The 18,097-nt window shown below is 28.2% G+C and overlaps 1 protein-coding gene across 1 annotated transcript in view; it reads left to right on the forward strand.

The window, feature by feature from the left end:
• The window catches only part of LOC122272383 (fatty acyl-CoA reductase 1-like), a 22,684-nt gene that overhangs the window by 1,006 nt on the left and 3,581 nt on the right, over positions 1-18,097 (forward strand). The window contains exons 2-3 of the mRNA XM_071183763.1: positions 973-1,089; positions 17,676-17,851. Coding sequence (XP_071039864.1) covers positions 973-1,089; positions 17,676-17,851 — 293 coding nt within the window. The remainder of the gene's footprint in view (positions 1-972; positions 1,090-17,675; positions 17,852-18,097) is intronic.

An 18,097-nucleotide genomic window follows, 5' to 3' on the forward strand; every position in this document is an offset into this window, starting at 1 on the left:
CGGTCATTTTACCAGACATTTTTATCAGACAAGTTGAACAAAAGATTAATCTAGGGGCAGAAACCACTGCTTCGCAACATATTTCACCCGAATTTCATCCCAATGCAAGTTACTCTCGAATCCTTGAAATTTCACATAGGATTCGATAACCACAATTTGCCAACCACTCTTCTGGGGCACTTCAAAATCTAATGAATGAGTATAAAATGAATAAGCTAATCAAAAAGCTTCAAATAAAACAGTGTTTCATAATTTTCTTCAACTTCCAAAAGTGATAAAGCTTTTGAGGCGGTACCCGATTCTATATATAAAGCTTATTAGCAGCTGTGAATGTATTAAGAAAAGAAAGACAACAAATTATTTTGAAAATATTTAGCGTGAAAAATAAAATATTCTCAACTGTTTCGTTAATACTATATTTTAAAATATGTTTTAGGCCAGACATTTAAGTTCACTGATCTGGACGGGCTACAGAGTCTGTTCTTGGTATATACATAAATTTAAAAAAAAATCTACAAACTAAGCTGAATTATGGTATTTGAAAAAAAAACTGTTATAACTGTTATGAATGATTGGCAAAGAAACATAATTCTTTATTCTAAAATTTGGTAATTTTATTTTGAATTGAAAATTCTGATGAGAAACATTGATTTAATTTCTTATAAATTCTTATCCTTTTCATAATTTCTTAAATATATTGTAGATGAAAAGAAAATGTTTTTTGAAACTTTTACTTGACTAATTTCATATAAATAATCAAAATATTAAATAAATTAAGAATTATTGATCGGAAATCGATGTAGTTTAATAAGTCATTGCTGGCTAGAGAAGAAAAAAAGTTCTAACTTTTGTAAAAGTCCTAAACTGTGATCCTCCCACGAAACACTTGTTGAGGACTACAGTTAAAGAATTATAGCTATTAATCCCAAAGCTTCGCTCATTTTGAATATAACTTGATCGTTTTTCTTTTAGGTTTTGTTGGGAATTCTTCTCCAAAATTTGCCTCAAATCAAACGTATCTTCATTTTACTCAGACCAAAAAAGGGGGTATTGCCAGCTGAAAGAAAGAAGATAATATTGCAGAAAAAGGTAGAAATTTCTTGACTTGTTTAAATTCATAGATGTTTCAAATAAACCAATGATGTAAAATATTTTTCTAGTTATAAATTTTTTATAAGCCTTATTTATTTGAAAATCTCATCATCCGTATAAAATGTGTGCATCAGAATTTTATTCGATGATAGTTTTAATTGACTGGAACTAATAAATACTCCAATGGTTTCCATAAGCAGGTAGGGATCAATCAATAAAAATTGTATTATTTAGATGTATTTAAACATTATTGAGAGGGTGTTAATCAAAAATATACAACATTTAAAAGAAAAATGCTGATTAAAGGAAATCGAGGTATTTTGGAAAATGAAATTTATATATTAATTGTTCTGTACTAATAAAACACTCCAAAATCACCAAATAAATTTGAATGGGAGCCATTGAGGTGTGCAAAAATATTAAGTACTTTTAAATGAATCTTCTATAAAATATTTATAGTTGCTTCTATTTTATTTAAATTTAAAAAGAAATTCAATAGAAAAGTATAATTAATAGTACCTATACCACTTTTTTTTTACATAAAATGAATTATAAATCTTTAACATATACATTGAAATTTGGAAAGAAATAGATTAGTTACGATTTCGATGAAGAAAAACCTTTCAGAGCAATATTTTCACTGTTTTTGTTTCCTTTTATAATAACCGCTCTTTCATTAATAGGCATATCACACGAAAATTATTGGCAACGAAACCGGCAAGTCAATCGAATGCGCAATCGTATCCTCATTCTCGACGAAAAATTGCTGGAAAATACTTGTGTAATGTAGGAATCGCAGTTACCCGAAATATCAGCAACCGCTTCTCTCCTCTAAGAAAAAATTGCTTATAATTAAAATCAACTAACGCTTGAACCAATCAAATCGTTTGTAATTTATGATGTTTCTGTTTAATGTGATGACAATCATCATCATGAGATGACATTTATCCTCAATAATCATAGCGGAAATAGAGATGGGAAGATTGTTTGAATGAAATTTTTTATTGATGAAATTGAATCCTTTGAATTTCTCTTTGATGATGAAAAATTGATTATGGATGTATGAATAACAATTATTTTAAATTGTATCTTTAAATATACTGTCGTATAATGAGATGGAAAATTCAATGCAGTTGATTTACCGCAGCAGCACATAGTTTCAGTGGTGGCAAGGATAATAAACTATTTTCTAGCTAAAGTTTCTTTTTAGAGTATTTATTCGCCTTAAACTAATAAAATTCAAACTTATTGTAGTTTGTTCCAATGGGCAAGAATAACCTGGTAAGTAAGGCACTGGGTCAATGTCCAAGAGTTTGTGAGTTTGATCCCAGTGCGGTTGGAGACTCCCCGTGAAGTAAATGGTGACTGATGCGCGTTAAATCTGTCGAGTTCCAAAGTCCGTAACAAACAATACCTCTGGGGGTACTGATCCAGGAGTATCCTTGTCTTCCGGATTGGTTCAAAATTACAAGGCTATGGAGTTGAACATTAGTAGTCGTAAACTCAAAATTGGGTCGGCTGTTCTATGTCAAATATAATATAAAATCAAATATAATTTGTTCCAATTAAGACTTTGATTACTTATGTTAGAAATAATTTCTATTTTTATAAAGATGGTGAGTTTTTCAGGCAAGAAACTTCATATTAAAATATTCACAAAGCAACTCGTCAAACTTTGTTGCATAATTCTAATGTTTAAAATATAATATCGAGAATACATTTCTTTATTTTTAAATTTTAATCTTTCTTTTAATTCTTATTTCTGTTGAATGTATACGATTATTTGAATTCTTATTAACTTCTTTTTATTTATGAAATAATTAGGGGAGTGTCGGGTACCCCCGCCCACTGTCAATTTCATATGTATGGAATATTTTTTCAAGTCAATGGGCCATCGGACGTTAATTGTTATATTAAAAAATGATTATTTTCAAAGTTTCAAGTATTTATGCAGCTGGTAACATGGTAAACAATAGTTTTGAAAATATGGTAAATACAGTAGTCAAATTTTTCACATTTCTATTTTTATAAGTAAAACTATTCTTTTTTGGTTCATTCTTTTTGCATTATTTAATTAGATGATAAAACAATAAAAACATTCAAAAATATTTATTATTACCCAATATTATACAGAAATATAAGCAATACTCCTTAAGTGGGCGGGGATACCCGACTCTCCTCTATTTCATTTTCCCATAAGAATTTTTTTTAAATTTTGAAAACCTTCTCTTGAAACAATAACAAGTTTGAAAACCCAGAAAACATCTGAGACAAATATTCACCTTGCCTCCCACAAAGCCACTCCATTTTATGGTAATTATTTGAAATTTTTTTTTTAAATAAAGGTAGCATTGTTATATGCAATAGGTAATTTTTTTAAAACGCAAATTCCACAATCTTTACTGCAATATGTTCTACAATTCTTTTTCTTTTCTTATCTGTTTCTACATTCACCCCCTCTTTGTTTTGGTGTATTAGGATTTGTATAATATTTACCAAACATATATTTATCCATTGATTCCTAAATTTTTTAGAAAGAGAGCAACTATGTTAGTTTATCGTGATAATTTTACAATATAGTTTCATTTTCAGTAGAGAAACAATGTTTTAGAAACCATTTCTTAACAAGTACACGACTTTTGGGCTTGCAAAGGGGCAATTCCGTCTCTCCGAAAATGCTAATTAAAGTGATTTGGTGGTTGCCGTATTGGTTCCTTTAATAAAGGGAAATCCGGGCCAAAATAAGGACCAGTGCATGGTATTTCAAGCGCAACTTCTGGCAATCGCTAAAGGACCGGAACTACCTTTGTTACCTCTGGATTGTTTTACCATTTTTGCCTGTTAAATACCAGGAAACAAATTTTATTTCACGGAATAAAGAGAAAATTGCCATAAATAAAAGCTTTTATTGTACCTTTATGATATCTTTTTTGCCATTTTATTTAAAGCTGAATATATTAACTGGCACAGTTTATTTCATCGCCTTTCCGTTAAACCACCTTAACTGTAGGTTGATTAGAAAACGTCTATGTCATCTTCGCCAGTATCATTCGCACGTTTATTTCCGGTGCTTAGGCGAATTTCTTTGCCTTATTTGCCGATATACCACCCTTAACTCACCTTACACTTTGTTCAATAGAAAACTTTAATGGCTCCCTTGCCGGCATCACATCTTTATTTTAGATGTCTCAGCAATTTTTTTTCGTCGCTGACCTACCTTTATTAGAACTTATCGTAGCTTTTAATTTCAAAGGCTTTATCTTAAATGCTTAACTTTTGCTGTATGTTGTTGACAACAATTCTTATTTGGGGAATATAAATTGTCACGAGTGTTTGTCATAGTTTGCTGATATCAGTGATAGTAATTTATTGCATTTTAGTTTTTTTATATTGTAATAAAATAATAACTATAATTGCATGCAAACAATTTTATGCAAATATAAAATTGAAATGATGGAAAAAAATTTTAATCAATTATCATTAAATGAATCCTCTCACACAATAAAATAGATTTCTTTTTTATTTCATATAAGAAGAAGCATTAAAGTAGAAGCATATGAAAACATTTTTTTAGAATTGGGTGTTTATCTTTTTGACATATTACGAGATAGGTAAAATTGAATACAAATTTTTATTCTAAGATAAAACATAATGCAACTTAATATATAAGCTATTTAAGTTTTGAAAATAATGCTTATTTATTTAAAACCTACAACTAGCTTTTCTTGATAAAAACTTAGACACTAAAGTTTATTTATCTCAGAAGTATGTGCCCATTTATCAAATCATTATTTTTATTAAATATTAAGTATTACATATACCAGATGTGTCTTAAATAATTTTTTCAAAAAAAAAAATTGTTGTGTAACTGTAAATAACACACCAATTTAAAAATTTTAAATGAATAAAGCAAGAATTTTTACAAGAATAAAATGCTTTAAGCTTAAAATAAAATATGACCTTAAGAAAAGAGTATTATTTAATTTTCGTGTAAGAAATCAAAGATAAGACAGATACACCAACACTGTAGACTATTACAATAATTTCTTTCTATATATTCAATTTCAGAAGCTTTACTGTTCAATGAACCTAGCTTTCCTGCAAAAAAATATTTTACTATAGATATATTAAATGGTATGTGCAGAAGCATAATATCAACGAAGAAATCATTGATTTAAATCAACTTTTTTAAAAGCCATTGATTAAGATAGGCAGAATTTTTTTTATAGAAAATTATGAATTTAATTATGGAAATATATTCCAGAATTTAATTAATAAATGCATTCTTTAAGTTATGTTTCCTTTTTTTAAAAAAAAAACCTGATTTCAGTAATAATGATGGTATTTCTCTAAGAAATAGTAAAAAAGATATGCATGTAAATTATTATAGTCACACATCCCTTCAACTATTATCCTTAAGAAAAGCATTGGCTTAAAGAAAGTGATTTGGAAAAAAAACAATTACTTAAATAAACTAATTATTTAACTAACTATTAATTTATGCATAATTGTGTCATGTATAATATGATATGATTAATATAAACATTATTTAGAGTATGTTTCTTTCAAGTCTTTTTTTCAATGATAAGGTTATTTACTAAGAAATGATAAAAGGGATGGATGAAAGCAAATTATTATACATATTTTAAAATAGATTAGCTGCCAAAAACATTAAAATTATTCACATTTAATATTATGTTTATTTAGATGCAGTTCATTATATAGCTTATGGATATCAAGACTTATTCTTCCTAAAGTAACTTAAAATATTTTTATTACTAATTAATATTCTAATTAGTATTCGCAGAAAATGCGATGCTCTGAGCACAGACAAATCAGAGCAAAAAGCTAAAAGTAAATGAGGATAAATCTTCAGGAATTTCAAGACTACAAACTCTGATTAATTAAACTTATTATTAAACTATTATGTTAAAATGAATGGGAACAAAATTTATACTTTATTTATTATTAAACCATTAGTATTAAACCATTAGTATTAAAACTTACTTTTACTATTTTACATGATTTCCATATCTTTTTTGTACCTTTTCTTCAAATAATTATTGCAAAACACTTTTTAATTATCATTCATATAAAATATAAATCATATATTGTCTTAAATACATTAAACTTTGCAATAAGTCAATGGATTAAAAAAAATGCATGTTTCATGAAAATTAATTCCATAATAATATTATAAATTGCACACATCTAAATAATAATATTTATAGAAAAATACTTAAATATAACATTTTTATATTACAGGCAAGCAAGGGAGAGAATCATTCCTTAACATATTACTAAAATAAAATTTAAGTGTTGAATGTTAATTTGCATGCCAAGTGAAGCTGTACACTTTAAGTACTCAGCTCTTCTTTCCTTTCTTTATTGCATATTTTGCTAAAATATTTGAGGAAGAAGAGTGGATAATTTTTAGTTGTTTATTGAAAATATTAATTAATAGTTAAATGGAATAGTCAAATGCTGTGAAAGACTTTGGATTAGTTGAAATACTGTTCCACATATTGTTTTAAAAACCCCCCAAAAAACCCCGGTTTCAACCAAAAAAAAAAAAAAAAAAGATAAGAAACCCCGGGTTTTTTTTTATCCCTGGATGAATCTGAAGTAAAATATAATTTTACTTCCTACTATCTTTTTTGCTGATTTTTAAATTTTGAGTTTTATCTTCCTTGCTGATCTTCCGTTCTGACTTTAGAGGAAAGAAAAATAAATGATAATTAGAATATGACAGTAGTAAAAATAGTTAAAACAAAAACAATAAAATCAAAACAGTAAATTAAAAAAAAACTGTTTCTAACAAATTTCTCTTTTATACTTTATGTCAATCATTTTTTTTCAATGAAATTATGAAGATTATGGCAAATATTTTTATTTCAGTTATGGCATATGACAATAAGTTTATTGTTTACCATTTATCTTGTTTATATTCTAAGCATATGACATGTTAGAATAAACTGCTGAGGAACTAAATGTGAATCGGTAAATACAATAAAACTTAGTAAAGGCCTGTAGGGTAACATTTAAAGAACAAATTTGTAAAGAACGTTAAGAAATAATTTTAAATTTCTATTTATAATGAATGTTTTCTGAAATGGGGTAAAATGCGAGTGTAGCTCATTGGTTTATAATCTTTTTTAGAATCACTGCTCTTTTTAAGTCAAAAAAATTTTTGAAGCGAATTTTCAAAATTGAAGGGGAAAAATCTATAATCATAATAATAGATAATAGATATACTGTCCCATTTGAGATATTTTAATATTTTTCTTACGATACACTTCTGTAACTATGCATTTAAATTATTGAAAATATACGTAATAACCAATTTATTTGCATTAGGAACGATTTTATGTTAATTTTGATGAGAATTACTCGGATAGAATTTTAAAATGCATGCATTAAAATCAGTTCAGCATATCACTTTGCTGTTTAAACTTAATGCTCAATTAAAAATCATTATTTTTTTAAATATAAAAAGAATAAAAATCAGTGATGTTGTTCAAGATTGTTATCAGGTCAATTTTCAATCAACTGCCGTATTTTTTAGTACTACTGGGTGAAATATACTTGGAAATGAAAGCAGAATACGATATTTTTTAAGTTAATAGGAAATTAGAAGTTAATTACATATTGATAAATTTTTTTAAATAATTAATGAAAGGGAAGGAAATACTTAAATTCTACAAATAAACCAAATTAAAGATATATTTAAGACTTATTTATCAATCGATTCAAAAGAGAGAAAAAAAAATTAAGTGATTCAAAACCTTGTATGTTAGTTATTTTAAATAGATGCTTAATAAAGTAAAAAAAATATATCAGCCTCTCAGCTCAAATTTAGAGAAGTTGCATTAGCACAAAAATTTCAAATTCATCCAAAGATAATGATGTGTTTATAAATTTAAATCTTAAAGAGGGCATTTATTTTTAATTTTATTGCATTTTAAATTTATGTATTTTTTTATCATCGTAAAATAGCTTTATTATTATAAGTCAGAAATATTTGTTAAAATAATTGCTTCAATACGAATATTATATGGTGTGGAAACTTACGGAAAAAACTAAATGTTGTATAATATTGACATTTTCAATAAAGTAACAAAAAATATTTAGTTATTCATTTATAACCTTTTGTTGTAATTTTAACAGTAAAAAATAATTTCTTTTAAAAATTTTGTTTTCTAACTAATTTATTAAAATACTTTTTTTATCATTCTTATTTTTTTAACTAGTTAGTTAAAAAAATAAGAATGATAAAAAAAATATTTTAACAGGCATGTATTGAAAACAGAGCAACAAAAAAAAATACTGAAATATCATAATGATGTAAAATTGTCAGCACGTCTTTAGCCATTTAACAAAAACTTATACATTCATATAGCACATTTTTCATTTAAAGCAAAACCTTATTATAAAATTACTATACTTAATAAGAATAATGCAAAAATATCAATATTAAAGCCTATATGAGTAATAAAAAAAACTTGTAAGCTAAATTTTTAAAAACTAGTTATCATAATTATTACAGTGTTACCCTTTTCCCGCTATTGTTAATAAAGACTGTGTGACAGAAATGCATACTAAGTGAACTTAATTTTAATAAGCATAGATATTATATCAAAAAACAACCCACAAAAATTTCGTCATCGTCTTATATAATCTTACTGTTACAGAATTTTAAAAACACAATTATAATTGATTGATGTCGGAAGAGGATATATATATATATATATACAGTGGTGGCCNTACATAAGCCTTTGAATTATTTAGTAGCAGTGGTAAATAAAAATCCTATAAATCGATTTTACTAAACTACTAAGAATCATACATTAAAAGACTACCACTCGAAAATATTTATCCGCTGTCCGGAGCAAGTTGGCATCTCTGTAAGACATAGAAGTGGTTGGATGGCATATGAAGAATAAAAGAGGAATTTTTCAATATATATATTTATATATATACAGGGTGATTCTAAAAAGATGGGAAAAATTTTAGGAAGTGATAGTGCACACCCGGACAAACAATTTTTATCAAAGAATGCATGACCGAAAACAAAACGCAAAGGTACTGGCGAATTTGGAAAGTTTTTTCATGCAAACGAGAAAGCTCCATTCCTATTGCGAGTTACTGTGCTACGTTATTTGTCGCCAAGCTTTCGGCCGCTGCTGGGAAAGTTCGCCAATCTTTTCTTCGCCGTTGTACCAGCATAGCCACTGCCGGTCACTGTTTTGAACACTTATTGTAATCACATTATTATTAAATATCAAGCTATTAAATTTGCTTTTATAACTTAACTTCATTGTTCTTTGTGTGTTTTTGCCTCATATAAGAACATAAACTTTGACGCCCTCTAGCGGTTTGGGTTTTGTTTTCGACCATGCATTCTTTGATAAAAATTGTTTGTCTGGGTGTGTACTATCACTTCCTAAAATTTCCCCCATCTCTTTAGAGTCTCCCTGTGTATATATATATATATATATGGGTCATTCTCACGAAAACTGTCATTTTTCAGTTCATAAATTCCCAAAAAAGTAAAGTGAATAAAAAGTTCTGAGACTTTTTATAATAATAGAAATATGTAATGGCATTATAAAGAAAGTATATATCCTATAAATTATACTTAATATTTAAATAAATTAATTAATTTCGCTATTTCAAATGAGAGGGAATGACACTAATAGTGAGGGAATGATATTTTATTTTAATACATGCTTTTCTCTATGTTACAGCTACCTCAAGTTTGAAAATGATAACATACTAAGTATATCTAATATTTATTATAATTTAGTTTTATATATTTAATAGTTTTACAGGTTTGGGAAATAAAATTGGCTGGCACGATTGAACAAAATTTTTTTTTATATTATACTCATCTTGAATCATTCCCTCACTTCAGCATCATTTATTCATTTTATACACTAGTGAGGGAATGACAAATTTAATAAAATTTGAAAATAACAGCTAGGCCTAATTAATTTCTGAAATCAATCACACACAATTATATTCATACAAGAAAGCAAGATATAATTATTCAATTTCTCGATGAAGTTGTATTTTATTTTACTCTTAGAAAAAAACGACATGAGGGAATGACAAATGTAAAAAATTTTACCTGGTTTGATTCATTCAAATTTATTCCACAGCCAAGCTTCTTTAAGTTGAAGATGGAAACATACTGCAATTTTGTTCTAAGATGCCAGTTGTTAACTGCTAAAGTTTTTATTAAAATATTTTAATTCTAAGAAGATTGCAGATGATAAGAGCATTGCTGTGAGGGAATGATGTGAAACACTAGGAACAAAGTTTATAATAGTGCTGTGTCAATATTTTCATCAGAAATTAAATTTAAAAATTGATTTTCTGAATTCTATATTTCAATATTCTGAAATAAGAGACACGAATTTGTAAATTAAATTTTTTTTTTCAGAATTTTTTTTTCTTTTTTTAAATCAACGGTGGGGACAAGTGAGGGAATGACATATTGGTATATTTTAATTACCTAAAGTAAACAAAAAATAAAAATTGATAACTTTATTTTTATTCTTTTGTTACCCTGCATTCTGAAAGATGCTTTCCCTGAAATTTTATTTTTCATAAGTTGTAAAACAAGCATAAAATATACTGGGGACATGAAAATGACTGTTTTCGTGAGAATGACCCATATAATTATTCTGCTCGTAACTTTTTAAAATACNTTAAAATTCTTTGCATTTGTTTTAGTAATGCCATACGTTATTGTAATATTGCAATTATTTTTTTTAAATTTGTAATTAATTCGTAACAAGTGGTAGAGTGCGCAAGAAAAGAATAACTTTCTTTCGAATGATCGGATTTTCACGTACTAAGTGTCAATTTCAGTGGTTGCTGAGGGTGACCTCAAATAGGCTAATTATTTGGTGCTAACTATTAAGTTATGAAATTAGTCACGAAGACGTACTTTCTCTGGATAAGATTTCATTTTTTAAAAAAATATTTGGATTTTTAACATTTGAATTACTAGCTGCAATCCGGGCAATAAAGTTTGGTCATGCGAGAGATCCAAACATCGGACCCTCTAATGTTATTCTCTCCTTTTGAGTTTTCAGCCATAAGCCATTCAAAAAAAATTGCACCCACTCATAAAATTGCACCCACAGATAATTTCATGCAAAAAATTTTTCAATACTTATTTAATATTTTTTATTATTTAACTTAATTGTGGATAGAAAATATTTGAATTATGAGGTATAATTTTCGTCCATACCATATTAATCTAAATATTTTTCTATTGAAAAATCCAAAAATTCAACTGTTTTTATTTAGTAGAAGACGAGAGAAATTAAAATTAATTATTTTCAAAAAATTAATTTGGCGACAATGAAGAAATATTTAAATGGGGCGATTAATATTTAAATGTGTTTAACTTACGAAAAACTTGACTTAGGCCCTCGGAGCCTAAAATGTCATTCACATTTTTTTCGCTAATAACTGATTGCTAATCCTTTTTTTTTCATTATAAAATAATATGTTACTTTTTTAGTCGCCTAAAAATTTATTCGTAATTTAGTAAGAAAATTGAAATGAAACATTTTATTGAATAAAAAATATTTTAATCCACGAATGTCGGGTTTCATAAAAGTATGTTTCTAATATAATGTCATTACATCAGCTTTTTTTAATTTTATTTTTTAATTTGTTTTTTCAATAATTGATACATTTTCAATAGTATACATGCACATGAATAGATTTGGAATAATATATTTATCAATTTCTTCAATATATATTTTATAATTATTAATATGAATACGTAGTTAACATTTTTGAGCATCTTAAAATTTCTCAGCATCTTATATATCGTCTTTATCTTAAAATAAATTTTCCATTTACTTGTCCGCTCGTGTTTCGCAGAACAATTTTACCAACTACTTAATTAAATTTTATCATTTCTCCAAATCTTCTTTACGCTATCACGTATATTATTTTTTCATTATACTAATACATATTTTTAGCACTTTAATTTAGATTTTCCTATAAAGTAAAATTACTTTTTATATTATTGTCAAGTTTTTATTAAAAGAAAACTTAGAACAATCGCTAATTGGCTGAGAATTAAATTTTGTTAAGAACTTAAAAACATTCTGCTGTTTAAATTTATTCGGTGCAAAACAGCAGACTGTTTCTAAGCATAATATTAATTAAAAAAATGAAAATAAATTATTGATTGTCTTTTTTACTGTTTCTTATTTATTTGAGTAATTAAAAGCAAATGCGTATATGTGCACAGCTGAAAATGCAACAGATTGCTTTTTTTTTAAATGAACAAAAAACTAAGGACATACAATTTTATTTCGTATAACTTATTGTCAACCATTAACGTTAAGAAAATTGCTCGTATAAAAGGTTAATGTTGAAAAAATTTGCTTAAAAATGTTGTTAATATTATTCCTCAATATTAGCGTAGTTCAAAATCTATTGTTATATAAGGAAAATGTTCGATACGCCTTAGTTTGTTAAACAACAATTACTAAAAATAGAAGATTGTAAAAATATCTCAAAACCATGCCATTTTTAGAATCAATAAATTGAAAAAGACAAGACAATTGAAAAGAATGTTAATGTTTCTTTTATGTTCAATTGAAGCGTGACAATGATTTAATTAACTCCATAATTGAAATCTGTTTAGACGTAACATTAAATTGCTTAAAACAGCTAGAAACAAATAAACATATTAAAATTGTTAGAAATTAGACTTATTCTTTTATTTTGTTAAGAGTGACAGGAAAGATGAAAAAAATTAGTGTGAAGCCCTGTTTACCATCATACTTACTATTTACGCAAATCATATAACTTGAAGAATTTATAAAAAAAAATAGTAAAAAAGAGAAAGAGTAAAATATAACTCCTATTGAAATATGTCTTTAAGTATACACCTGGTCTGGAATTAAAAAGTTGGATCGATGATTAAAAAATATATTTTCCAAAAATTTCGAATCGGGTGGAGACGTTAGCTTGTCCGAAATAATTGATTTTGTGACTAGTTACGTTGATTCCAGAAGCGCGAGGTCATTCCATTGGCCTATTTGACTTTTGAAATTTCAATTGTAGACGGAATTATTTAATATCCTAGAAAATTTCTTTCAGAGCAGCAGTCAATAAATAAATAAATAAATGAAACAAATTGAAATGAAATAAAAAAAATAAATAAATAAAAAAAAAAGAACGGCTTTTAATTTTTTAAAAAGTTTTGATGAATGAATCGATCATTATGTTTTTTTAAATCTATGAGCCATAACCATTATCCAACGTAAAACTAATTTTAGTATTGCGTTAAGTATTTTAATTTAATACTAGTGGGCTGCTCCCCTTGCTCGCTAAGTCTCGCCAACCCCCGAAAATTGCTACGCAATCTTATATGGTTTTCTTCGCAAACCAAGCTCGCCTCGCTCGCTACTAACTTAGGTACATTGCAAATGCACAAAATTCTAGGAATTCAAAACAATCATTCATGTCCATATAACAACTTTTTTTAAAAAAGAAATTGCATCTTTTTAGTAAATACTAAGTCATTAAAATAAATATGAATTCAAATAAAGGACATCTAATTCGTTAAGAAATGTGCTATAGTATAAAATCTTAAGATAAAATTTCTAAAACTGATATCTCTATAAAAAGGTTAAAAGTTTGGCTATAATTAAGTCTATTAAAAATTGAATAAGTGAATTGCAATGGAAAAACCTGAATAAACATGGAAATTCTAGTAGAACAAATAAATTCGTGATATAAAACGTAAATCGTGAAATAAATTCGTAATATATAAATTCGTGAAAAAAAGCGCTTTCGACAAAATACTAAAACAGAGATCTTTCGACAAAGACTATTCACTTCTGCCTAGCTTATGCTCTCTCTGGTTATGTCAATTTTCGTTTTTAAAAGCGCTACATGTTGAGCGATCTCAGCTAGATTTGGCATGTGACATTTTTAGCGGCAATCATTGGTCGATTTTCCAGCGTTGCCATTCGGGGAGTTGTAATGTGGCTTTTTTCGTCGCCGTGTAAGAGAAATATATATATAGATACTGTGTCACTAAATGAATAATTCCCAGTAACTGAAGAAGGAAGATAAAAATATCATTATCTTCAAAAAATATGAAAATAAAAGTCAACATGTCTTGAATGCTCCAAAATTCCCGTCACGAATCATTAACGCCTAGCGAGCCCTGATATTGACAACGCTTAAAGAAAATGCTTGGCACGCTCAAAAATAGGTAACAATTTGTAAGACTCGGTAAACGTAAATGAGGATTATAAAGTGATATGAAATAAAATATGTATGGTTGCCAACGAAAAATGAAAAAGAAAAAAACTAGTGAAACTGTGTTAGCTGAGAGTGAAACAGAGAATGAATTCATTGCCAGAGCAACCTTAGCTATATTATATAAACCAGACGGGCTTAAAAATTTTGTAGACTAAGAGAACGCGGTAGATAAGTCCCTTTTCAAAAATGTGATAAATCTATTCCTGCACATTATTGCATCACGGAGATAAATTTAATCTCGATAATGCGAAAATTCTAAACCCCCCCCCCTGCCGTATCATCTCATCTTGATACCCGGGAAACTTTTTTTATTCTCATAAATGCCGATTTCCTTGTTAATGATATTAGTTTTGCATCAGCTCTCCATGGCACGTTAAAAAGCATTTTGCCCTGATTTGCCTTTCCCGGCTACAACATTTGTTTGGATTTGTTTTTATTTAATTTTTTATTTTCTATTTCATTCTAGAGGTACTGCGGTTTTTCCAGCTTTATTTTCCACTTTCTCGTTGGCAACTTTACATTTCTATTTCATATTAAGAACTTTTTTTTCTTTATTATAACATCATGCGAATCTTAAGAATGGGTATTTATTTTCTTCATATTTTTTGAAGACAATGAAGTTCTCACCATGAAATTTAATATGTTACACTTGAATCATTCTTGATCTTTAAATTGATTAGAATCTTATGCTGAAAGAAGCAAACATCTGAAAATTATTATTCCAACAGAGTTCCTGCTGTCCTTAAAACACTAAAAGAATAGTGACACCTACATTGAAATAAAGAAGTTTCTTTAAATTTAAAAACAAAATTTCAAAACTTAAAGATTTTGTAACCAGATGTTTGAAGTTATATATGTTGAAATTGATCATTAAATGCTGCGAATATGAAGGTAATAAAATACATTTATCTTCTTAGTTTTTCTGCCATTATTACAGTTTTTAAGAATCTTACGAATTCTGATTAAAGAAGACTATCGTATCAGATGTAGGTATGTAATGATGATAATAATTGTGAAATCAGTTATAGCAATATTTGGTGCTCGTAACTGTTGAACGTCTTGAGAGATATTTTATGGTGAATTTATGAAAATCCGTTTCATAATATATAAAAACATCTGGATGATATTTGCAAATTATCTTTATCTAAAGAAAGCTACGTAAGTCATATATTTGTTAGAATGAAACGATTTCTTTAAAAATGAATTATACACTATTCTTAAACATATATATTTCAATCTTTTTAAAATGCCACTTAGCATTCATTAATTTTTAATTATAAATTTATATAAAAAGAAATATTGTGAATTATATAAAAACCTTGTGAATGTGCATTATAATCTCTTCCAGATATTTCACATTTTTTTAAGGGATATATTTTCGTTATTTGCTCTACTCTGCATGTAGTTAAAATACGGCAAATTAGGTAATGGTACAAAATCTTCACATTTGAAGAAGTTAAAAATAACATAACAATCTACATAATGCTTTATAAAAAGTTCATGTGTTGAAAAAGTAAAATCTGGAGAAATCATAAATAATTTATCAATCGATTCAAAATTTATTTTTTAAAAAGTGTAAAACAAAAGCAGTCTTTGCTTTTTAAGCAGAAATCAGCTAAAAACAAATCTGTTGTTTGGAAATTCCAAGATATTTTTCAATTAAATATTTAAAAAAGAAAAAAAAAAGCCCTTCCGATTCAGCACAAAAACAAAGAACGGTTTCAGTTTTCATCTCATTCATTTTTGTTCTCTCAACTAGTTGCTTAGCAACGGGGTATTTCTCTCCTGTCGAATTCCGCAGTTAGAGTATGGTTAGATTAAATTTCTCTCCCAATTATGGCGATATTTTCTGGCCTTTTGTGGGAGCGATGGCTAGTATATATAACTTCCCAGCATCCCAATTTATAATCCACTTTTTCCAAAATTTAGCCTACCTTCCTATTTTGAGGGTCATTGATCCAAAAATGCAAACAAAAAATGTTTATTCAGAAAAAATGCGTTTTTGTGTCTGATTTTTAAATTCAATTAATAGTTAGCACTAATTAATTAGCATGTTTGAAGTCACCCCCAGAAATCATTATGATTGCACTTAGTATGTGAAAATCCGATCATTAGAACGAAAGTTATTCAAGGTTATATATACACTCTATAACAAAAAAATCGACGCACCAAGAAAGAGTTGTCCGATTGAAACGAAAATTGGTGGATATGAAGACAATGTACAGAATAGTAAATGATTAGAATTTCAGAACAATTGAATAATTTATTGCAGAGTTACAGTAACAAGTTCAATAAGGTGTTGACCCGCCTCTAGCCTGAATACAAGCTGCCACACGGCGTGGCATAGATCGATAAAGCTCCCGGATGGTCCCTTGCGGTATTTCCTGCCAAATTCGATCCAATTGTCGAACGAGGTCATCAACATTCTGTGCCAGATGCCATCGCCTTCCCATCATATCGCAGACATGCTTGATGGGAGAGAGATCTGGTGATCTGGCAGGCCAAGGAAGAGTTTGACAAGCTTGCAGACAGTTCATAGCAACACGTGCCGCACGTGGTCTGGCATTGTCCTGCTTAAAAACCAGCCCAAGGCGCTGCAAAAGGAACGATAGCAAAACAGGTCTTAGGATGTCGTCGACGTACCGCTGTGCAGTAAGTGAACCTCTAATGACGACCAAAGGAGTCCGGCTGTCAAAGGAAACGGCACCCCAGACCATAATGCCTTGTTGAGGGCCGGTGTGGCGTGCAATAGTGAAGGCAGGATACCCCCTTTGCCCTGTGCGTCTCCAAACACGTCTTCGATGATTGTCAGGACGCAGTTGGAAGCGGGATTCGTCGCTAAAGACTACACGTCCCCAGTCGGCATCATTCCTGCCATATCTGTTCAAAACATTCATGAATACGAAATTTCAGAGCAATCGGATAATTGCTTCTTGGTGCGTCGATTTTTTAACAAGTTCAATAAGGCATACGAAATTTCAAAGCAATCGGATGATTGCTTCTTGGTGCGTCGATTTTTTTGTTATAGAGTATATATATATTTTTGCGCACTGTATATTTAAAGTTTTTAGTGTGTTATATATTTTCAAATATGCATATTTTGGGCATTTTAATGCTTTTTGCTATGTCTGGGACATTTTTTGGAGAAACTCGGATACTTTTGGAAATTTTGACGATTTTAAACAGTATAGCTTGTTTATTCCAAAATCTACATCCTGGTATTATTGTCTCTGATATTGAATAAGGATTTTAATATAATGCATATTTTACAGCTGTTTCATCGTCTTCTTGAGGAGAATCCAAGTGCTGCAGAAAAAGTGATTGCTGTTCATGGTGATATCACCCAGCCTAATTTAGGAATGAGTGATGAAGATCTTACCAAAGTTACTGAAGAAGTTACGATTGTCTTTCATATTGCAGCAGTTGTAAGTTTCACAAAACCTCTAAGGTAAAAATACAGAATTTTAAGTTTTTGTTTCCAATTAATAAAATATTTTTGTTTTAAATACAATAGACTAACAATAAACCATATTATTCGATACATTATTTGTCTCAGATGAAACTTGCATTTATAAATTTGCGTACAATTCCTGTTCATTATTGTTGATAGAAATACTAGAAAATCCTTAAATTTATATAACATATTAAGCATAATAGAGTAGTTAAATTCATTCTCTCTTTATATATATATATA

The sequence above is a fragment of the Parasteatoda tepidariorum genome, chromosome 7 (genome assembly GCF_043381705.1).
Source record: "Parasteatoda tepidariorum isolate YZ-2023 chromosome 7, CAS_Ptep_4.0, whole genome shotgun sequence".
NCBI lineage: Eukaryota > Metazoa > Arthropoda > Arachnida > Araneae > Theridiidae > Parasteatoda > Parasteatoda tepidariorum.